We start from the raw sequence: 23276 nt of genomic DNA, 5'->3' as shown, positions 1-23276 counted from the left end.
AATAAACAGAAAGGGGTAATAAAGACCCCCAGAAGTTGGTTGCACAGTGCTTTATTAACTTTAACTTTTTAAATGCTAATGAAAAAGGATCAATGGCTGTGGAGAGACATTGGATAATAGAAACAACTGCTGAATTAAATCAGTGTATTTATTTTAAAGATGTGTTGACCTCAGAATGAAAACCAGGATATGTGTTACGTTGGGGAAGAGGTTTTACTTTCGTTTCCACTGGAGAAGAAAAGCTATGGGTATCATCAAGATTAATAAAGATTAGATTCAAACAGGAGAGACCTCTTGATTAAGAGATGTGGTAGTTAACCAAACAGCTTGGTCATTCAATCCAAACTAACTTAAAAGACTAACAAATGACTTTCATTTAATCAGGTATGAAAACGTTAACTTTTTATTATTAAAGGATAATACTTTTTCTGTTGCCAAAAAATTGTCTTAGCAAAGATATAACCTGATCCCTCCCCCAAAAGAAACAAAAGGAACTCCAAAGTTAGGGGTGGGGCAGGGTTTTGTTTTTGTCTTTCCAGGAGAATAAAAACATCCAACTAAGAAATCTGAAGACCACTGAACAAATGAGACATCTTAAGAAATAGGACAAATCATTCACAGGAAATGTCCCAAGAAAAAGTAAATTGTTCTAATGCTATAACACATTTTCCAACAGGATAATTTTCATAAATCTTCCCAAATGTTTGATTCTGCCTTTCTCCAGAGGCATATAATGCAAATGGTCTTTTTATAGCCCCAATTCCATTAAAAATTAAAGCTGGCTTTGGAGTTGGAGTGTGGCTCTCTACTTCTCTAATCCCAAGCATGCTTATTAAACAATGCAAAATAGTCCAAAATTAAAGGACTATTCTATTGTCACTAATCTCATAATCCTTTGGTTTTATTTTGACTCTTTAAAACTTCTCTTAAGGTATAAATATTATTTCTAAGTTTGTAAGAATATATATATATATATTCTGCTGTGATGTTAATGGTCATAGAGAGTACTAACTAATTCTAAAAATAGGTTTACTCTAGCTTCCTGTATGTGATTTCTGGCTTGAGTCTGAAGGAGGAGGTCATTAGGAATTAAGTTTGTGTACCCCAGATATACTTTATAGATTGTGGTCCTTTAACCTCTCTGAGATCTGCTGCATATGACATTTAAAATATTTAACTTTTTTGTGGTGAAAATTTAAGTTTCTGCAGTGAACTTTGACCATTACTTGAGTTTTCTGTCCTGGCAGGTTCCACTACCCTTCTCTGACCCAAAGAAGCACACAGATGCTATATTATAAATCTGTTGGTCATTGGCTTGGGTTCTTATTGGCTAGTTCTGTCTTAATTATTAACCCATTTCTATTAATCCCCGTATTTCCATGTGGTTTTATCCATGCTGGATCTGCAACTCCTTTGCCTGTTACATGATGACTGCTCAGCATCTCCGCAGAGAAGAGAGTGATTTCCTGTTTGTCCTTGCATATATCCTGATTCTGCCCAGCTACATCACTTCCTGTCTGGCCAATCAGCCAATCAGTGTTTTATTCATTAACCAATAAGAGAAACATATACACAGAAGAACATTGCCCATCAATTCCTAACATTGACCATTGAAGCTCAAAAAAAAAAAAAAAGATGGGCCCCCACAACCATGAATCCACATGAATTATGGTAATGCCATTAAACTAACAACCACTGTCTGAATAGCAATTTCAAACTACAAACTGAATAAGACAACTTCAAAGTTGCTAGCTGAGAGAGGGTCCAGCCTCACAGAGTACCCTATCCAGTACTTCAGATAAGCCCTGAACTTTCCCATTACACAGAGACTGGACAGCAAATGTTACAGCTAATTTACCCAGGATTTGACCTGCTTATATGCTCTCTCCACTCATCCATCTCCCTTCCTGTCTCTGCCCAGCCATCTCACTTCCTGTCTGTCTGTAGAGACCCCCTGACCTCTATGGTTAGCTAATGGAAAGCTCTACCCTCTAATCTTCAGACAAGCTTCATTTGTATAAACAAGATATCACCACAATTATTGAATCTACTAAACATTAAAAAGCAACTATTAATCTCAAATATTTTACATTGGTATGGGTTTTATGAATTGAGAAAAATTTAAGGTCATTTTTGTATTATGTATATATACATATATGTTTCTACTTTTAAGGTATTGTAGCTAAGCAGCTCATCTGAAAATTTAATGTAAAGTTCTAGTCCTTGAAAACTATTTAAGATAATAAAGAAACAGTTTAGTAGTTAGTCATCTATAACAATCAAACTTATAGTCATGTTAGGTATATTTTCAAGATGAAACAGAGATATATTTTAAATAGATAGATGGTCTTCAAACACTTCAAAGATCTACAGAATATGGCACTTCAGATGTTTTAATAATATAAGGCTTTTCATAACAGTGAGACATGCCTGCTACTGACAGCACGAATTTACTTCAAAAAAGGAAGATAGGCATTGGAGATCCACCATGTGGAGCTTACGTTCTTTGTTGCATTGTTAGCCACTGGGCAAGAAAATGCCCTTGCCTCAACTGCTGACAGTATTCTGTCCAAAGAGGACAAGCAGGGCACAGAAAAGTGACTGCTGAACATTGACAAGACAAAGTAGGACAATTTTTTAAAATTCCTGCTTCACAGAAAAGTGTCAGATATTCTAAGCCTGTAGCCCAGAGATGGATGCCCCAACATGGCATAGGAACCTTGGGGTAACTGTCTAGGCAGGCAGATGTCTCTGTCATTTCTTAGTTTTGGAAGTTGCTTGCTCTGCACTTCCTGTTTAATCAGGTAATATATCCTTCTCATGTATCTGATGGAGTTGAAGATTACAGTTCTCCTTAGTTATGATAGAAAGTTAGTTAGATACAAAATTTTGACTCACCAAGATGGGATAGATAATAGAGTATTTTACTTGAATTTGCCAAATACAAATGGACTGAACATTGAGAATGTGTTTTTTTACTTGATGATTGTTCTTATTGCATATAGTTTTACTATGTTAGAATTAAAACCTTTCCTTTTTATTTAGACAAAAGGGGTAAATGTTGTGGGATATTTGTACACTGTGTGAAGAAATATTTATGTGATTTGTTTTAAAAGATCTAAATGGCCAGTAGCTAGGCAGGAGAGATAGGCAGGACTTTTAGGCAGAGAGAGGACACTCAAGGTGAATCTAGGCAGAAGAGGAGATACCAACAAGACATAGAGGGGAACTGGACATACAAAATCAAAGAAAAGTAAAAAGCCAAGAGGCAAAATATAGATGAATATAAATGGGTTAATTTCAGATATAAAAGCTAGTGGGACCAAACTAAGCTAGGGCCAAGCTTTCATATTAATAATAAGTCTCTTTGTCATTATTTGGGAGTTAATTGCCAGGACAGTGAAAGGCACGTTACATGTGTTATGTAGGTATTTCCTCAGAATTCATAGCATGACATTTTAAAATATGTGTGTTGTGTCCTGAGTGTGTGTGTGTGTGTGTGTGTGTGTGTGTGTGTGTGTGTGTTACCCTGAACCCAAATTCTCAGAATTCTAATTTTTCCTTCCTGGATGGAGGAGGCAGACTCAGGAAATGCATCTTACAAGGCTTAGAAATCTCCTGAAACTTGTAAGAGTCTCAAAGCTCCTTCCCAAGGTTACATAAGCAATGACAAGTGTTGGAGAGAGGGAGATTTCTGACTTTCCAGCTGCCTGTCAGTCCATGATGCAGCTTTTCAGTGATGCAACTGTCACAGAATCACTCATGTACTGTAAATACTCACCAACCTCGCAGTTTCACTTAGCTATCTGAGTGTGAAATCGTTTCTTCAGTCTGTCATTAGTGCCCTGTCCAAGGTGAACAGACATTTGTTTAAGTCTCCCCCAGGAAAAGCCGTGCAATTGTTTCCTAAAGGAGGCTGAGCAGCAAAACTGGGTGCAAGTCACCCCGCACCCCCACTTACAGACATAAACATCTATCTGCAGCACTGAGAGGGAGCAGAAACCACAGTCCCAGCCAGTGCTCAGCTTTCTCTCCTCTTCTCAGGACACCACGTGCCTGATCTGTGAAGTGCCTAGTGTCAGAAACAAAGCGCTCTGATGCACCCTTTTTGAGAGCCAGACAAACGCATGAGCCCCTTGGTATAGAATTCCGGAGAAGGAAGAGCCAGAAACAAGTCTGGGCATTCCTTACCTAAAACCCAGGGTTCAGACTCTTGAACATTCTGGGACCAGGAAGCCCTTCCTGTGCATGTCTCCATGCTTCTAGAGTGAAGGGTCCCCTCCTCCTCCAGGTAGCCTTCTGCCTGTTCTCCTCGAGCAACTGTCTGAGCCTATCCCCCATCTCCTGTCATACTCCTGAAGCACTGTGCTCTGGACAACCCGCCAGGCTCTGCCAATGGCGGAGGAAACACCGCAGTCAGGGCCACGAAAGATCTCCATCTTTGTGTGACCAGCGTCCAGCAGAGGGCATGACACTTCTTGCTTAGGAAGGGCTGGTGGGAGTAGGATGGAGTCTTGTCTTATCTGTCTTGGTGTCTCCAGCAATATTCACAGCAGGCCACCTTCACCTGTCCCCCACCCCAGGAGGATGGGGCTCACTCACTTTAGGCCAAAGTGCCTCCTTGACTCCACCAAGAGTTTCTTCATCCCTTCAGGAACAGTGACGTGCCAGTGCTTGGGTGGGGGCTGGAGAAGTGGTCATTCTCACCACCTTCCCTCAGTCGCCCACACAGATAAACTCCCTTCTTCATTGAGCAACTGACATGGAGCAACACAGAGCCTTGAGTACCACAGAGGTTGGCTGAGAGCTCTGTGGGAGACCAGAGGAGAATCCCTAATGGCCACTAGACAAAGGACATTTCCAAGAGAGGTCGTGGGACATTAAGTCTTCCTACCAGCTGAAACGCTATGAGTCAAAGCCAAGAAGAGCACCACTGACTTCCCCGTGAGTCAGTTACTGCCCTCCACCTCAGCAGAGGACCACAGTATGGGGAATTCTGTCCTGAACAAAAGGGAGGAAATATGGAGAAGTGGTGGGAGTCAGGGTCTCTCAGTGAGAGTCCCTAAGGCCAATTTCTCACTGCAGCCCTTCCCTGTCCCAGTCCTGATCCTGGTGGCGGGAGAGTCCCAGCCTGGCCAGGTCCTGCATGGCCAGGGAGCTGCCTGTTTCCTGACCACCAGGGTTTTCAGATACTTTCTTTTATTTGCATGCCACTGTGTGTTGTGGGAAGGTCTCCAAGGGAGACTGCCTCATGTGGAAGGGGAAGAGATGGCTGAGCAGAAAACAGTCACTTCCCCTTTGCTGGGGCCCAGGACACACCCAGAGAGGAGGGGACGCATTTGAGTTCCTCGCTTCACCGTGTGTGAGGAACACCCTTGGGATGCCAGCCTGTAGTCTAAGAGCAGCTGTCAGGCAGCGGGTAAGACAGATGGGCCACTGTCCTCACAGACACCTGAACCGCTAAACCAGTGTCGGGTGATGGCTGCCATAGGAAAAGGTCGAGATGAGGGAGAGTCAGGGCCTGCCAGGGCTGGGAAGCAGCCTGGTCTACACGGTGACAGTCAAGGAACAGCCAACCTTTCTACAGCTGCTGAATAGAGAGCTGAAGGGACAGGAGGCTGGCTGGAAGAAGTCCGACTCCCAGAGGGAGGAGCAACAGGAGAGATCGAGTCCTTGAATATGGGTGGGATAGAAGTTGGAGTGTGTCCTGAAGAGACAATGACCTGATATTCTGGAAGCTTCTCTCTAGACTTGTATGCTTCTGATTTCTTTTAATTGATACATAAAACAGTGAAGCCCTTTATAGCATTCTGAAGAGCAAGTGCTGTGACAGGCGTAAGTGCCCGCATGTGCAGGGCAGTAGCAGCCCCCATCCTCTTGCTCTGAGCCATCTGTAATTCTCCATCCTATCCCATCCCTACTGGATTTTGAGACTTCCTTCCTTCCTTCCAGCTGTGGCATACTACAACCCCATTAATGAAAAAGGAAACTAGATGAACTCTGGTACTGGAGGCATCTTAAGATACTACCTCTGAACTCTGAAGGCTGAAAAAATAAAAGAATGGCTAAGAAGTCAAGCATGACTTTGTAGAGACTTGTGCATCAAACAAGACAAGAATTAGAGTCTAGAGCTCACCAAGGAGGAGCCTGGGAACCCAACCACACAACCCAAGCTTTCGGTTGATCTCCAACGGGTTTTAACTCCCTGGACTCCAACCAAGCCAATCATCTCATAGGCTCTAAAATCACCTCTGAGTTACCCAGGTCCTGTCAAGTTCTGATTGGATTAAGGTTACCCAGGTGATGCCCCTGCCTCCCAAGTGCTGAGATTAAAGGTGTGTGCTGTCATGTTCACTGTTTTTTTTTTAAATTTACTATTTGGTGTGGTGTGTGTGTGTGTGAGAGAGAGAGGGGGAGGGGGAGGGAGGGAGGGAGGGAGAGAGGGAGAGAGGGGGGGAAGAGAGAGGGAGAGAGAGAGAGAGAGAGGGAAAGAGAGAGGGAGGGGGGAGTGCACACTTATGGAGGTCAAAGAGTTGGTTTTCTTCTCTCACCTTCACATGGCTTCCAGTGGGTGAACTTAGGTGAAGGTTTGGGCAGCAAGCCCTTCTCCCTGTTCCTCACCCTACTGAGCTGTCTCTCTATTTCTATACTTGAGTTTTGGCCATGCTTCATTTCTCATGTGTCTGGTTATTTTTAGTTAAGCATGGGACAAGGTATGTGAAAAAATAGTGGCAATCATTTGGGACTTAAGGTGAGCCTCAGAAGACTGGTGAGTTTGTCTTTTAGGGGTTCTAGCGCCTGGGTAACCTTAATCCAATCATAACTTGACAGGACCTGAATAACTCAGAGGTAATTTTACAGCCTGTGAGATGATTGGCTTGGTTGGAGTCCAGAGACAGCAGAAAAAAGCTAGAGGCCAGCCTGACAATTTAGTGAGACTCAATCTCAAAAATAATAACAACATTTAAAATGTAAAACAGGGGACTGGGGCTCTAGCTCAATGGTAGAGCACTTGCCTAGCATGCACAAGGCTCTGGGTTAATTTCCAGAGAGAGAAAGCAAGATTCAGAGAGTTATTGTTTACCTAGTGAAATAAAACAAAAGATGTCAGTATCTAAAGAATAAAGAAAAACAATAAGAAGAATTTCCCAGGCAAACAAACAGCATGAAGTTATGACTCCCAAAGCACCACAAACCACACATGGTCTGCATAGAAGAAACCTGCAGAGACACATTATATCCAAACTTCTGTCAAAGATAAATTACTAAATCAACAGGCGAAAACAAGACAAGGTCCTTCAGAGGGACAGCAGTAAGTCCATTAACATCCTTCCCAACAATGACAGTAAAAGCCTAAAGACAGTGGGTTATATCTGCAATGTGATTAAAAATAAAGCAAAACAAACAAACAAAACTGAAATTCTTTGCTCAGTGAAATATTCTTGAGTAGCGAAGGTAGAGAAAAACATTTGCTGGCAAACAGCAACTGGGAAACAGCAACCCTGAAAGCAAAAGGCCAGCTGGACAGAGTCTGCAGACCAATGGACAGCCCAATGGACAGCTCAGGTTACTGTAGGAACACAGGCAAGGTATGAGGTTCCTGTGCCGTGCGGGTCATTTTAGAAATGATAGGACTGGCTTATTTGGGAATAGCATATGCGTTGAAGAAAGCCCTGTCTCGGTTTGCTGTTGAATTAAATATAAGGTGTGAGATGCAAGAATTCTTTCTCAGTTTTTAGTCCTTTGAATGCTTAACACGCCATCCACACTTAATTCAGACTTACTGAAGGGATGAGTGAATGACTGATGTCAGTTGTGGTAGAGATTTATAACCCCACCTTTATGGTATGGTCCAGGGCATGGAGACTTGGGAGCATATGGTGTTGTCTATAGACCCTCTGGGGGAGCCCTTCTCAGGAGGACCAGTCACGTATACACAACACTAAGCCATTTTCCAAAGCCCCCTGCGCTGTACCTTCTCAGAGCGCATCCCACTTCCCGTGTTTAGCATAGACAACCTGAACAAAGCCCAGGATGGCAGATTTCCTGGCCTTGAGGATGGAGGAGGCTTATCACTAGGAGATGAACAGGAAAGGAAGCTGGGTGACATCTCAGATGCCTCTTATGTATGAGGAAACTGGGGCTCTGAAAGGGAGGTCCCTTGGCCCAGGTCAGTGGGGCAGGGCAGCATGATCTCAGAGCAAGGCCACTTCTGCTGGCAAGGCTTAAAGACTGGTATTACGTGAATGCAGGCTGGCGTCATGACAATGACAGGACAGCTCACCCCTGTTTCCCTCTGTTCCGGCACTCTGCTCAGGGAGGGGTATCAATGCTCATTGACAGAATGGGGACCAGCCGACTCACCCTTGCAAGCCTCGCTAATGTGTCTTTCATTAAACCAAAGTGCCTTTAGGAATGAGGGGTGATTGAACCAAATTACAGATGGGGAAACTGAGGCTTCAAGAATTTGACAAGCTACTGTCAAAATTTAGGACTCAAACACAGGTATAACTGACTCAGGTGTTCTGTTCCCTGAACACAGGGGGTCCATTCAAAGCTCCAGTTTGGCTGCCCTCTAGGCTAAAAGCCTTTTCTCCAGCTCACCATTCAGGCATCAGTGTGGCTCATGAGTCCTCTGAGCAGCTTGTGCCCCAACAACCACACCTGGCACGTCCTCTCTTACCAACCCAGCTCCATATCCGGGATCCACATCGCTTGTCTACTTGCTGACACAGGCATCCCTTTTGCTGCTCCTTACGAGCTAATGCTTTGTCTTGCATCAAACAGAGGGCCTGTGGGGTATTTGAACAATCTCGGCTGGCTGATCAATGAATGAGGCAATGGAAGCGTGGGACAGCTATTAGCTTTAAAAGCTCATTAAAAGATGGGGCTTTTTTAGGTGCTTTCCTTAGCAAGACTCCTCTGCTAGTCAAGCCTGTGAGGCCAGTGCCATGAGGACCCTTTGTTCTCCCTGGAACAAAACCCAGTCCTGAGCTGACACACAAGAACCTAGGCTGGGCTATACCAGGCTGTTCTTGAACAAACTTGTCCGGCACAGCCTCAGGAAAAGAAAAGAAAAAAAAGTCCCCAGTGGTGGGCAGTCTTCCTACTGCTCCCCAGAAAGCAACCTTTAGAGACAAACAGCCCCAGGTGACCAGGAGGTGTGGGGAAGCCTGCTCCAGCATGGCAGGCGGGGCCAGCAAGCTGACATTGTTTGCCTCTGTATACAGCAACAGAAACCACGAAGCCAGCACTTCTCAGAGGCACCCCGCCCCCTTTCATTTTAATCTCCCAAACTGACTTGTCAGCAGCAGGAAGTGACATGACGGCTTTCCTCACAAAAGGGAAACTCCTCCGCGGTTACTATGGGGACTGAGGCCAGGCAGGATCACAGATTTATATAATCTTAAAGGTGTAGGCACCGTGATGTCATCCTGGATACGCTGAGAGGGGGACATGGATGCCAGAGGCTGCTAGTGCAGAACAAGGGAGCTTCAGCTTGCAAAGTTCCCTGGAAAGGGAAGCAAAGGATGCTGTGGAGGCGGTGGGGGCTGAAGTCTCATCTGATGGATGCCTGGAAACCACAGAAAAGCACAGAGCAGGCATCCATCCATGCCTTTTCCACAGCCTGGAGTTAAAGAGCTGGCATGAAACCAGCCCTTCAGATGCAGGGCAAACCGGTCATTTCATAGGGTGGGAAAACCAGACGTCATTGGGGACAAGGGGATCTCATTGTTGCTCTACAGCCCTCAATCAACTTGCCAGTCACTCTTTGTTGCTTGGAGGAAGAAACTGGGGCCTTGGGGGGTATAGTTTTTCCACTCAAAAAATTCAGGGGTAAAACCATGTGGAACACAGAAGGCTACAAAACTCTTGTTTAGCAACTTGGGTCAGTCTTCACTGAGACTCCAGCAATACCACCTAGTGTAGGACACGGAATCTGCAGCCTTGCCTCCTTCTCCGGCCTATGGATGTGATGTTAAAGACTGTGAACACAGGTGAGACACGCGGTGGACCCTGGAACTCAGTGGCAGCCCCCAAACTGATAGCTGTCACTATTGAGGAAGCCTTAAATAATTAAGTAGTGTCTGCATCAACTCTCTCTGGGAAACTAGTATTTTAACGCTTTCTTTTCATCCTGAGATACTGATTTTTATCCCAAGCATGCTGTTTTCTAGAGGGCCCTAGCAAAGGTGACCTGTGAGAGGGGTAGCTTCTGGTCTGGGCTGTGAGTGAATTGTTTTCCCTGGCAGCTCCCTGAGGCAGCCTCTGTATTTTTCCATTGACTGGATCACACTGGAGATTAATTTGGGTTCAGCCAGTGACTGCCAAGTTGAAAGCAGAGGCCCGGGACCCACGGGAAAGGCAGTCCCCGCATCTGCCACGGAATCGCCATTGCTGGTACATTTCCACGCAGGAAACAATTCACAATAGCCAACATCTAGGGCTTGATAAGAACACTGCATCTGGTTCGTTCTGAAGGCATGAATACACTTGTCCAAAACCCAGCCAAGGATACGAGCTTGCCAGCCCAGGATAAATTTTTCTGTCTTAGAACACATGGATCTTCAGACCTGGATGCCAAGCGGCAGGCGGGGAAAGGTCAAGGGCAAGTTCTGTGTCGAGGCTTGAACAATGGGTCTGCACGAGGATCATGGCACCAAATCCATCCTAGAGAAGATGGATGGAATGCTTCCCTTTCTACTTCGAGTAGCACTTACTCTACAAATAGGTGGCAGAAAAGTGGGCACACCGGGGCCAGGAACCCAAGGACTTTGCTGTTATGTCATTTGACATTACAGAATGGATTATGGGTTGGTATTCGATTATACCTTCTCAGCCTTAGCCTGCTTGGCAAGAGTGAAAATCCAGCGTCCTGCCCTGCAGCAAGTCTGACATAATTGCCTGTGTCTTCAACATAGGTACATAGGGTAGCAAGTGACCTGAAGGAGACAGTTGCCAAAAATGTTTCTATGCAGAGGTTGGTGTGCACACCCTCCAACAACTAGCAGGGGAGGTGCAAGTAATTTCTTCTCTGTACATGCATATAGTACTTGGATTTGCTTTTCATTTAATGCATTATTTTCAAAGCTATAAAAGCCTTGTCCAAGGCAAACTGACTATATGATAAAGACAAGTGACAAAGCTCAGAGGTCATAGGATTAGAAAGCACAATGCAGTGTCTAATCCCTGCTCCAGCTGCTCAGTTACTTGGAGCCTCACATCCTCACCTGCACAGCACCGGAGTCTCTCTGGGGAGAGGCTAATCCCATGCCTCGCATATGAAGAACACATTAACCCGGGCGTTCTGCAAATAGCTCAGGGAGGAGAGATCTTGTCCATGATTCCCAAAGACAATGTTAATGAAAAAAAACGTAGTTCAGGCAAATGGTTCTGGAGACACTTGAGCTCCCTGGGTGACATGGCATGGGTGTACACCTTGACCCTATACTAAGATCTGGGTAGCAGCCGCTAGCATTTCATACACTTCACCTACATGCCTTGTGGACCCAAGAGGTACAGGAGCAGACCCCACACACATCCTGGCAGTGCTGGTCCAATGCTTCCCTGTGATACTTGCTCAAGAGTAGGGTTGTGCCGGGCGTTGGTGGCGCACGCCTTTAATCCCAGTACTCGGGAGGCAGAGGCAGGCAGATCTCTGTGATTTGAGGCCGGCCTGGTTTACAGATCGAGTTCCAGGACAGCCTCCAAAACAATACAGAGAAACCCTGTCTCAAAAAACCAAAAAAAAAAAAAAAAAAAAAAAAAAAGAGTAGGGTAGGGTTGCCAAAGAAACAAAGCATCAAGAGCTCAATAGAAACGTCATAATTTATTCTGTTGTATAAAAAAAGTCATCCTAGTAACAAAATGTCTTCTTAGAAGAAGAAATATATTACTTCAGGTCATAAATAATCAGCGAACATACAACTGTTGACAACTAAACACTACAAACCAACACCGGATTTGTCCACCAGTGCTGAAATCAAACCTGCCCTGGGTCTATTTACAAGATAGTACAGTGCGCAAACACAAAAATTGAGGTATTTGGTTCTCCTATGAGTAGACACTGACATTTGTGAAGGCAGACCACCTACACAAAAATAAATAAGTCGTCGGGAATGGTTAATACTGGTAGGTATGTCAAGCATGAAGTTTCTAGAAAACCACGGGCAAGTGAAGAAGAAACCGGCTCAGAGTCCTTTCTCTTCTGCCCTGCTCTGTCAGAGGGACTTGATGTACCCACAACATATTGGTCCCGAATGTGCTGAGCTCAGCAAATGTCTTGCGGTAGTCATTATTATGACTGCTTAGGAACCCAGTGGAACTCGGGAGGGGAGGGGGTGGGGGTTAAATAAATAAGGACCAGCTCAAATGAGCCTTTCCCAGAGTTATTGCATTGCTCCTCCCACGGGAGGAGTGGCGTCCCGGTGGCACGTGGGTATCCACACCTCCCCTGGCGCTTCAGCAGCTGGGAGAGGTCGTGATGGGGCTCTGAAGGTAGTTCAGGGCACTGTTCGTGGGGTGGACCGGGATGGAGACCGGGAAGTTGAAGACAGTGGTGGTGGAGGTGCCCCGGTCAAGGACAGTCATGGCAGGACTCCCAGCTTCAGCAGAACAGTGCGGGGCCAGAACCTGGGACTCAAATTGCAGCAGCTGGCCCATGAAGCTGAAATTGGGAGAGATGATACTCCGCCTCTGCTTCACAAATTCAAAGGCCTCGTCCAGCTTCACTCGGTTAGTCCTCATGAGGTAAGCAAGGCAGATGGTGGCTGACCGGGAGATGCCTGCCTGGCAATGGACAAATACTCTCCCTCCAGCATCCTTGATGGAGTCTGGAAAACAAAGTGGTGGGTTACTCAAAAACTCAGGAGACCAGCCCAAGCCCAGGTCAAAGACAGCTAAGAAATGCTACGCGGGACCTGTCCAGATATGGCTAGGGTCAGCTTCATGCTATCACATGGACTTCATGTGTGCATTGTGTAAGGGGTAACAAGGAATTTCAATCCAGACTAGGTATTTCCACTTATAATGCTGGGCAAGTCAGTCAGTTTAACTATCTGAGTCTGGCTTTGCTACTCCATGAGGAAGAAGACTCGGGTGAGGGTCATTCAAGCCATCACCCAAGAGGCTGGACTCAATGTGAGGACAGAAGGCAGAAGTCCCAGACACCTTCATTTACCTATGAAGTCAATGGCCTCGTTGAACCAGGAGCTGATGTCAGCCTTGTGGTTGTCCTCCACAGGAATGCTCTTGTACTGGTAGTGACCCTCAAAGTGGTTAGGACAATTGGCCGAGACGTTGATCAAGGCAGTGATGCCCAAAGCATCAAGCATGTCCTTCCGGGAAGCATGATAGGCACTGCCCAGGTACAGGAAAGACAGGATCTCCACTGGGCCCCCCTGGAATCCAAAAACAGTCCAGCATTCATCAAGCTTGTTCAGAGTTAACACGAGCACCCACGCCCACAAAAACTCCCTACTGAAAAAGGGAGTTTCAGACACTGGTGACCTCAGCATTGACAGCATATTAAAAGAATAATAAAGAATCAGGTCCATTGGCTTGGACAGAGCCAACAAGCTCTTACATGCCAGCAACTGGGAGACTCGGCTCCAGCCAATCGCTTCACTGTGGAATAAAGATTCCCCATGTCCCCTCAAGTATAAATAAAGCTGCAGTCACTTTCTGTTTTCTCCCTGACACAGCCCTTCCAGACCTCTGCCAGCTCTGCCACCCCCTCCCACCCCCACATAGACCGAGACTCTTACTAACCTGATCATAGAGAGGGGTGCTACAGGAGCTGCATCCGGATTCTGCGCTGTCAGGGACACTAGTACTCAGGGGGAGGCTGAGCCCCATGGGGGTGGACTGTTTGCTGCACAGCTCAGGGCAGGAAGCCGAAAACGCTTCATATCCTCCTGAGAACACAAAGGAACACATTTTCCCATTAGCATCACCGACACAGTACCTGGAGACAAGTCACCCACCCACCGAGGGCTGCGAGTTTACATGGAGGGCTCAGGGAAGTCTTTGTTCCTGAAGCCAAACAAAGCCAGTGACAAGTCCCTGGAGACTGGACACCGGCACTCCAGGCGGGACGCCCCTTTCCTAGCTAATGGCAGAGGTCCTGCCAGAACGAGCGCGTACCTTGGAGGAAGAAGACTTGAGTGGTGCGTGCTTCTCGGCAGAGCGCGCCCGCGGCCAGGGCTAGGGTGCCGTCGCGCTTGGCGCCCTCCAGGGCGACGCTGCGCTCGTCCAGAAGCACCACTGCGTGGTAGGCGCCAGCCAGCAGGCGGCCGCGCAGCTCGGCGTTGGGCACGATATGCTCCAGGCCCATGGCGCCCTTGGCGCGGCGCCGGACGATGGTGCTAAAGCGCACGTTCACCGAGCCCGCGATGTGACCGGCGTTGAAGGCGAAGAAGGAGCGGCAGTCCAGCAGCAGGCACTGCGCGGCGCGCTCTCGCAACAACGCGCGCAGCCCTCCGGCGTCCAGGATGCCCACCTCCATTACCATGGCCAGCCCAAGCGACCCCAGCGTGCCCGTCCCGCGGCCCTCCAAAAACAATCTGTCGGTCCGACGCGGTATCCTTGTGGCCCTAACTCCCCAAGTGCTCGCTGCTCTGGGTCTAGTTTCACCGCGCGTCCTGCCCGCCAGTCCTTCGCTGCGCGCTCAGCCCTGGGAGCGCGTTTTTATGTGGCCTCTCTGGGGGGCGGTCCCGGGCGCGGCGCGGGAGGAGGGGGGGGAACGGTTTGTTTGTTTGAATGGTGATCACGTGACATGTTGGTGACGTCACCCGCCCTGCCGGGCTTGGCGCCGCCGAAGCCAAAGGCAAAGACGTCATCGGCCTGGGAGCGGGTCGGCTTTGCGCGCTGGCTCACGGCCCGGCCCCCACCCTGCTGTCCGCTGGCCCCGCAGACAGGACGGAGCGCTGCCAGTCCTGGTGGTCAGGACGTGCGGCCTGAGGTCGCGCCCCGGGACACCTGCCCGGCTCCCCTTCCCGAGCCTCCGCCGAGAGCGTAGGAGCACTGCTGGGACCACGATCTCAACTGGTCCTGCTCGCGTTGTTGGAGTATTGGCCCGGGAGAGCCGAGCGGAAAGGGGGAAGGAGTAGAGAGAGATGACCAACTCGGTAAACTCTGTGGCTTTACGGAGGACAAATGGCGAGAGTCGAGACGTCCTTCTTTAGTGTCACTTTAAAATGTTTTTCGCCGAACATGGGAAAGTACCTTCAGGCAGCTCCCTACCAGAATGTTATCCCTTCCGCGATGGTCTTTAGAGGACTTGGAGCCAAGAAAGGAGGGTCGAAAGATCGGGTGTGGAGCCCAGGTTTGGCATTTCGGGGCGACCTGGGCAGGGCTCGACAGCGCCGCCCAGGGACCGCCAAGCACGTTTTGGCGTGGCACCAGAGGTTGTTGCTCCCCGACTCCCTCCACATACACGCACACGCACGTGCGCGCACGCGGGGGCATACACAACTTTCTTTTGTTTTATTTTGTTTTGTTTGTTTTGAGATAGGAGTCTTGCTGTGTAGCCCTGGTTGGCTTTGAACTCACAGAGATCCTCCTGCCCCTGCCTCAACCGGTAGGTGTTGAGGTTAATGGCATGCACCCCCAAACCTGGCTCATCATCTGTATTGAACAGAAGCTGGGCACACTAGGGACCCAGGGCTGGGGGCTTGGAATCCTCTCCTATGCTGGCCAAACTCCAACGGTCACACCCAGGTCCTTGTACTCCAGAGAGGCTGAACTCCTAATCCAATCCCAAGGTGCCTTAGGAGTATTGCCAAAACCTGCACTTTGGCACCTGGGAAGACCCCAATGGTGCCTGTGTCCTTCCCCCAAATTGGGGCCACGAGCCCCAGCTGCGACACCACGGAGTTGGATACATAAACATAAACATTGCACCACTCTGCAGGGGTGCCGAGTCAGGAACATTCTGCGGTTTCTTCCTCTCTACTAGAGGAGGTGTATTACTGGTCACCATGTGTCGTTGCTCTGCAACGTCCGTTCACTTTGGCCTCCCTAGCTCTTCTGTTCCTCCTGGGTTCTTTGTGGATTCTGAAGGGCGTTTTACCTTCCTTTGAACCTTGATCTAAAAGGACAGCAAAGGAGTCAGATAACACCACCCTCCCTGCATCTCAGCGACAGAAAGAAAAAAATTATTTGTTTATTCTACTTATTCCGCTGAGAGCCTCAACATATTTTTTGTGTTGAATCATAAAATGTTACAGCTGCTGCCTTTGGCGTACCAACTTCATTTTTTCCTTTTTATTTTATTTATATATACACTTTTTTTTGCAAAGCCATTCATTATATCTTTTTCTATCCAAAGTTTTCAAAAGTACCTATTTATATAAATGCAGTGGCATGGTCTGGCACTGGAGTTAAATGTCTGCTGGTCCCTGCGGAGTTCTGCTCTCTTCCCTCCCTGGAAGGAGCATAAAAAGTGGGCTGGAACCCAGCGGTCAGTTGACTGTTGGGAGCCAGCCATTTTCTTTTCTATTGAGCCTTCAAGGCAGTATCTGTACAAAGGATACCATGCAGCATGGCTTGGTGACAGTCCCTTGTGAAGCAGGAGGGGCAGGACACCGGGACCTTTCCCCTCCTGAGTCACCGACTCTGTTTCTCCCCTTCCCAGACATGATTCTTATATCATGAGGTCCCTGGGCTGTGTGTTTCAGAATCTGGCATCAGAACCTTACTTAGCGGGCATCTCCAGTTGGGTCCTTGAGAGACACCTAGAAACCTCAATTGGTTGGAACTCCAGCTGACAGAAAGCTCCGTGTACCATAGAGACTTATTCTATGATCCACTTGTTCAGAAAGAGTTAGCAAAGGTCTAGCCACCCAAGGTCCCAGTCCAGGCAGTGAGAATGCCCTGGTGACAGGGGGCAGAACCAGAGAGGCGGAGGGATGGGCAGCTTGCACTGTGTGCTTAGCTGCTGAGGGCCCAGAGCAGGGTGAGTCAGTAGCTGTGAACTCTGGGAGAGGCTGGTCCTCACTGGCCTGAGCATTGGCAATTCCAGGTGTGCTTAGGAAACAACTCTACAGGCAGGTGGGGTGGTAAGAGCCAGCTAAAAAAGACTTAGCCTGCCTCCCCTCTTTCTGTGCGGCGTCAGTCACGTCTCCTCGCTGCACCTTCCTGTGACTGTGGAGAAGAGCATCACCTTCTATGTGGGTCCTGTGGGAACACTCAGGGCACAGGGTTGGCACAAGCCTATGAACTTGTCAGACCCTTTCAGAGTTCATTTAGGATCTGTCTGGGGAGTCAAAGAGGGAAAGCAGGAGAAGCTCCCACTACTGACTGAAGGTGATCCCTGCCCACTGTCTCCTCCGTAGCATTAGGCAAGTGACTTACTATTTCTGAGCCTCAGTTACCATACTTATAAACTGGGAATAATGGCCATGTAGAACTAAACTAAATGGTGGGAGAAAGGCCTGGTGGGATCCCTGCAGAAGAATTGCGCCCAGGGGAGGGGTGGATGCCCTTCTCTCTTTCCCCTTGTCTCCCCTTGTGTCAGTCAGCTTTCCGGCACTGTGATAAAATACCTGAGATAAACAACTTAAGAGAGGAATGGAGATGCCAGCCCATCGTTGGATGGCCGAGCATCAGAGGGGGAAAGATGTAGGGAGGTCAGAGCAGAGAAAAGAAGCAAGGAAGACCAGAGTGGCCACAAGGACCCACCCCCTTCAGCGAGGACCCTCCTACAGTTCCCACCAGAGTCCTCCAAGCTCTGAGCATCGTCATATCCATCGATGAGACGAGCGTCACTTCCCCAAAGTTTCCCGAGCACTGCTGCAGCGGGGACCAGGCCTTCAATACGTGAGATTTCGTAGGGGACATTCCAAATCCAAGCCTCATGACTTCTTGCTCCATAACCGTCTGTGACTCCCATTTCCCACATCAGTCCTCTGGCATGGGTCTCCCCGTGTCCTTGGCCTTCTGGCTGGCTCCCACTTGCTTTGATTTTGCTCTTGGGTTCCAAGAAAACTCAGCGAGCCTGTGTTCTTCGAATATTCTAGGCCTTTCCCACCCCCACAGCTTTGCTAACACTGCCCTCCTATCCCTGTCTTCTGAGCTCCTCAACACCCTTCTCCCCTGCAGACCCTGCAAAGGGGCTGTCTAAGCAAATCGAGACTCCTCTGGCTCTCCCCATCCCCCTCTCCTCCCTCTCCCTTCCTCTCCCGTTTCACCCCACGTCTTATGCCACTGGGCGGCAGATGTGCTGGTTGCAGGGAAGGCCTGTGATTTCTCCTCCATGGCAATGCCCAGCACGTAGTAGGCCCACAGTCTGTGACATAGCAGAGTGTCTTTAAGAATACCAGTGAACTCTAACCTTTCTTTAGTGCCGGGTGCTTTACAGGTGTCATCTCCTGACATAGTCCTAGGAAGGGGTGGTTGCTAAGTTCAGAGAAGGGACATGCCAAGGGTCACACAGCTGGGAGTTGTCAATGCAGCTCTAGCATGAGACCGTTTCCACCTCCCTCTCCTGAGGCCTCAGTTTCTGCAAACTCAACACTGGCAGTGCTGGCTGAGGCCTCCGGCTCCCAGATGGCCTGGAGCTTTCCTCAGAGAGCCAAGATCCCTGCATCAGCACTGGATAGAGCCTGAACCCACCTAGCTCTTCCAACCCAGCCTCTCCAGTCCCTGATACCTTTGAGCTTTGGCCCACCCTATGGATTGACAAGGGAAACCCATCACCCTCCACACCCAGGCATGAGGACAGAGCCAGCCTCTATTGTGTAATTATTGCACACAGCTCTCTAATCAGGCCTGGTGCAGCTGTGTCATCTTATGCATCCTCCTCACTTGAGAGAAGTGAAGCTCAGAGAGGTTAAGCAACTTGTCCAAAGTCACACTGTGTTCAGAACATCCTAACTGGAACTAGTATGGCGCCAACTTTGTGTTCAACTTAACACTGCTTATCTCAAGAGGCTGCCTGGCATCCCTTGTACCTTTTTCCCTAGAAATACAGTCAGAATGGTGGGTTTTTACTCAGATGTGTAACATCTGAAAACAAGAAAGACAAAAGCATTAAAAGGCAGTCATGGAGGACGGTGGCATCACTGTTACCACCAAGTTCAAGTTGGACAAATTGCATTACTTCTCTGACACTGCTCATCAAATGGTAGCAGTTTGTGTTCTGAAGGGAGATACAACAGCAGAGAGACAGGGAGAGACACAGTCCAGCCCAGGAACCAGCCCTAGCCCTGCCTCTCTCAAAACCCTAAATATTTATTCCATTAAGGGGAAAAGTCTGCCAGCCTCTGACATGGGCTCGTGGCTGGAAGGCCCTGGAACGTGTTCGGTTGATCTGTATTGTTGTTCTTCTGCGACTATTCATAAGCTCCGCCCCCCCAGGATGCATCATAGAGCAATATTTGTTTTCTTCCTCTATTTCAGTGTGTAGAAGGCACTTTTGTCTTAACAGTTCTTAGAGTGTGACTTAGGCAGAGGCCTGTCCTAGTTGATGGATGTAGTAACAACTGTCAGCAACTTCCCTTCTGAACTGCATCTGACTTAGTGAGGTAGGTATTAGGGTCTGAAACATCTAAGTCCAATAAAACAAAAAAATAAGGTTTATCATGGAAGAGTATTTCAAATATGCCGTTACTCAGCCACAGATATAAGAGTAGGGTATAGGCTTGTTAAAAAACTGTTGAAGTTCAGGAGCTTATTGCCTATGGCAACTGAGGAGTCTTGCAGTGGGGCCTCAGCCTGGAAGGATGTCAGAGGAATGGATGATATCATCTCACAGAGCTCTAGATCAATGTGGGATGGAAACACATTTGGCAGGTGGCCCCCTTAACTGCCATTTCCTCCTGGGAGCAGATAACCCATTGGACCCCTGCATAGAGATGCATTTGTCTCTAGAATAGTAACTCCTAAAGCTTTGCTGTAGGAACACTTCCCCATGAGACCACCTGCATGCTTGGCCATGGGTCCTTACTCTTCTTGGTCCCCAGTACAAAGTGCAAGGCACAGTGTGATGTGCAAACACCAAACACATGGACCAGTCCAGGAACCAGCAGAGGAGCAGAGGTGGTGGGACTCTACCATTTCCATGGGCCTTTTCCTGACCCAAGGACACAGCCTGTCGACCATAGCTAGCAGAGTCACATCCTGCTGTCTGCTGGCTGAGGGAACAGATGCCTGGAGGAGAGGCGACAACTCTCTCCTGCTTTCCTTTCTTTTAACAGGGTATAAATAGAGATATAATTCCCTCTTCATAATTAGGAAACAGTAATTAACATCACTGGGAGCAAATGAGTTTATGCTTTGTCTGGTTCAAAGTCTTGGGGGGGGGGATTGTCTGCCATGCAAGGCATGCAAATAATCACAGATGAAGACTTGGGAAGAAGGGAGTCCCAGCGTCCCACTTTTCCCCATGTGTCTATCCTGGGGGTTTGCTGGCAATCTGGCCCTCTGCCCACAGCTTCAGACTTACATCCTGCTATGATGATGATACAAACCCACAAGGTAGGGACCCTTACCACCACCGTGGGACTAGAAGAGGAAGCCAAGGCCAAGAGGAGTCAGTGAGCTTTAACAAAGATGCACCCCAAGTGCTCTCTCCACCTTCTAAGACTTTTGTCCTTATCTTCTGGGACACACAGAAGGTGTGGCACAAGGGTGGGGGGTTTGCGCCGTTTTGCTGTTCATTTGTCAGGAATGATAACTTGCAGGAACCCGCTACTAGATGCTTCTTGGTTCCAAGAGAAAGGGAAAAGTGAATATGATAGCACCTCCAGCCTTCAGCAGGGTCTGCCTGCCTGACTCACTGACCACACTGGACAGATGACTCATTCACTAGGCTTGACCTCAATGGGTTTGGCCACCCATCCAGAGTGAAGTCACACCTCCAGTGCCCTGATGCATTCATGCCTCGTTTCAGCCAGCTCCAAAGGCAGACAAGGGACAGGCTTCGGTGGGCCTGCTTGGGGTCAGAGACAAGAAGGCCCACACATACTCTATTGATCTTCACTGGGCTGCTCGCATGGGCCTGAGCCTTACCTTCAGGGGCCTATTTAGTTGGTTATGGCCACAGAAGAAACCTCACAAATTAAGAGCTTTCAAGAGCAGAACTTGGTCAGCAATCAGCTTTGAAGGCCAGAAGTCTGCTCATAAGGTAACCACAGGGTGTGTCCTCATGGGAGACTGCAACCCTCCCCTCTCAGCAAGCTGTTGCTGATGTTTGCTGGCCATCCTTGGGTTCCTGCAGGTGGCCACCGATCTCTACCTTCATCTTTACCTGAGGTTCTCAATGTGCACATGACCCTGTCCAAAATTTCCTTCTCTGCAAGGACACCATTCTTGTTGGATCAGGACCACTCTGTCCATCTCACTTTGACTTGCTCACTTGTGTAACTGACCCTGTTTCTAAAGGTCATTGTCTGAAATACTGGGGGAGAAGGGGTTGTCAATACTTCATTTTGCATTTTGCACTCTCAAAGACACCTCTCCCTAAATGTTGTAAAAGCATGCTCACTTGACACTCATGTGGTTTGTTCATCCCAAAATTTTCTCAGCCGTCTGTGTCAACAGCTCACAACACAGGCACCTGCACTCATGAATACATACCCATATGCACACTTACACACATAATCAAAATGAAAATTAAGTCTACTTTTAAAAAGTAAAATCCATTTATGGATAAATAACTAGTATTTGGGAGCTTGTAGAAAGATGCTCCACCTTTGTCATAAGAGACAATAAGACAGCCGGGCGTTGGTGGCGCACGCCTTTAATCCCAGCACTTGAGAGGATCTCTGTGAGTTTGAGGCAAGACTGGTTTGCAGATCGAATTCCAGGACAGTCTCCAAAACAATACAGAGAAACCCTGTCTCGAAAAACCAGAGAGAGAGAGAGAGAGAGAGAGAGAGAGAGAGAGAGAGAGAGAGAGAGAGAGAGAGAGAGAGAGAGATGAGACGTGACTCCATTAGAGACACTGTTTCTTCCATCCCATGGGCAAGAGGACAAGAGCTTAGGGGTATTGCTCTGGGATGATGACTCTGAATGCAGACTGGATCTTGGCGTTGCAGAACCAGTGACTTTTGTGATTGCTTAGGGAATATCTTGTTCTTAAGATATGTATCCTGGAGTATTTAACAATGAAGGGTGATGAAACACCATGGTCAAAGCAACAGGGAAGGAACTGCTTTATTTGGCTTACACTTTACATGGCTGTTTCTCATCACAGGAAATCAGGACAGAACTCAAACATGGCAGGAATCTGGAGGCAGGAGCTGTCGAAGAGGACTTGGCGAGATGCTACTTGTGGCTTGCTCCTTACAGCTTGCTCAACCTGCTTTTTATAGAAACCCAGGACAATCAGCTCAGGGGTGCACCACCTACATTGGGCTGGGCCCTCCCCCATCAATCACTAATGAAGAAAATGCCCTGCGGGTCTGTCTATAGCCTGCTCTAATGGAGGAATTTTCTCAGTTGAGGTCCTTCTTCTCAAATGACTCTAGCCTGTGACAAGTTGACATAAAACTAGCCAACACAAAAGGTCATGTTTTGACAACTTGCTCTCAAATGATTTGGTCATCAGTGAGGTTTAGGCTTGGAAAAGAGCCCTGGTCTCTTTTGCTTAAGAAAGCCACTTATACTGGGAAATGAGTGGGATTGGGTTACATGATGTAAAATTTCCAAAGAAACAATGAAAAAATATGTTAATAAATTTTTCTCTAATTAAAAAAAAGAAAGAAAGCCACTTATGTGATGAGGCATGAAGATCAGAAATTTAGTGTCATTCTCAGATTCGTAGTAATTTTGAGGCCAGTTTGAGCTTTGTGAGACCCTGTTTCAGGGTTAGGGGAAGAAAATAAATGTGACTATAGGTCAATGATAGAGTACTTGCCTAGCATGTGCCAAATCCCAGGTTTCATCCACATCACACACACAAATAAAATGAGTTCATTTTCTTGATCACCTACCCGAAAATTTAACGCATCTTTCTGATGTGTCTTATTGTCATAAACATCTGGCAAGGATTTGTAGCATTCTGCTCTCTTAGGCTCAATGCTTTCAGGTACTAATTGAGAATGGAGAATAACAAGCAGGTAGTAATAAAGCAACTATGGATTCTACCCCAGGAATCACCTCATGTTGTGGTGCCCCCCAACCATAAAATTATTTCATTGCTACCTCATAACTGTAATTCTGCTACTGTTATGAATCATAATATAAACATCTGATATGCAGGATATCCGTTGTGTGACTCCAGAGGGGTCTTGAGTCTCAAGTTGAGAACCACAGTAAATCCAATTCAGTCT

General features: G+C 47.6%; 1 protein-coding gene and 2 long non-coding RNA genes across 3 annotated transcripts; 2 read left to right on the top strand and 1 right to left on the bottom strand.

Annotated features, from left to right (window-relative positions):
* Positions 1-5268: 5268 nt before the first annotated feature.
* Positions 5269-6348, top strand: LOC121141116. The gene is made up of 2 exons (XR_005878023.1): positions 5269-5419; positions 5953-6348. It is a non-coding gene; the product is annotated as an uncharacterized LOC121141116 (long non-coding RNA).
* Positions 6349-11811: 5463 nt separating this feature from the next.
* Positions 11812-14661, bottom strand: Dusp1 (dual specificity phosphatase 1). Its single transcript, XM_005087000.4, has 4 exons — positions 14146-14661; positions 13771-13916; positions 13181-13400; positions 11812-12833 (listed from the first exon to the last, which is right to left on the bottom strand). Exons 1-4 carry the CDS (start codon positions 14510-14512, stop codon positions 12463-12465), a joined length of 1104 nt encoding a protein of 367 aa, XP_005087057.1. The 5' UTR covers positions 14513-14661; the 3' UTR covers positions 11812-12462.
* A 68-nt stretch (positions 14662-14729) lies between these two features.
* On the top strand, positions 14730-22936 carry LOC121141282. The gene is made up of 2 exons (XR_005878149.1): positions 14730-15128; positions 22199-22936. It is a non-coding gene; the product is annotated as an uncharacterized LOC121141282 (long non-coding RNA).
* Positions 22937-23276: the final 340 nt, after the last annotated feature.

This window comes from Mesocricetus auratus, unplaced genomic scaffold (assembly GCF_017639785.1).
Source record: "Mesocricetus auratus isolate SY011 unplaced genomic scaffold, BCM_Maur_2.0 Super-Scaffold_100007, whole genome shotgun sequence".
NCBI lineage: Eukaryota > Metazoa > Chordata > Mammalia > Rodentia > Cricetidae > Mesocricetus > Mesocricetus auratus.
The sequence above is the reverse complement of the archived record's forward strand: the minus strand, read 5'-3'. Positions and strand labels throughout refer to the sequence as shown.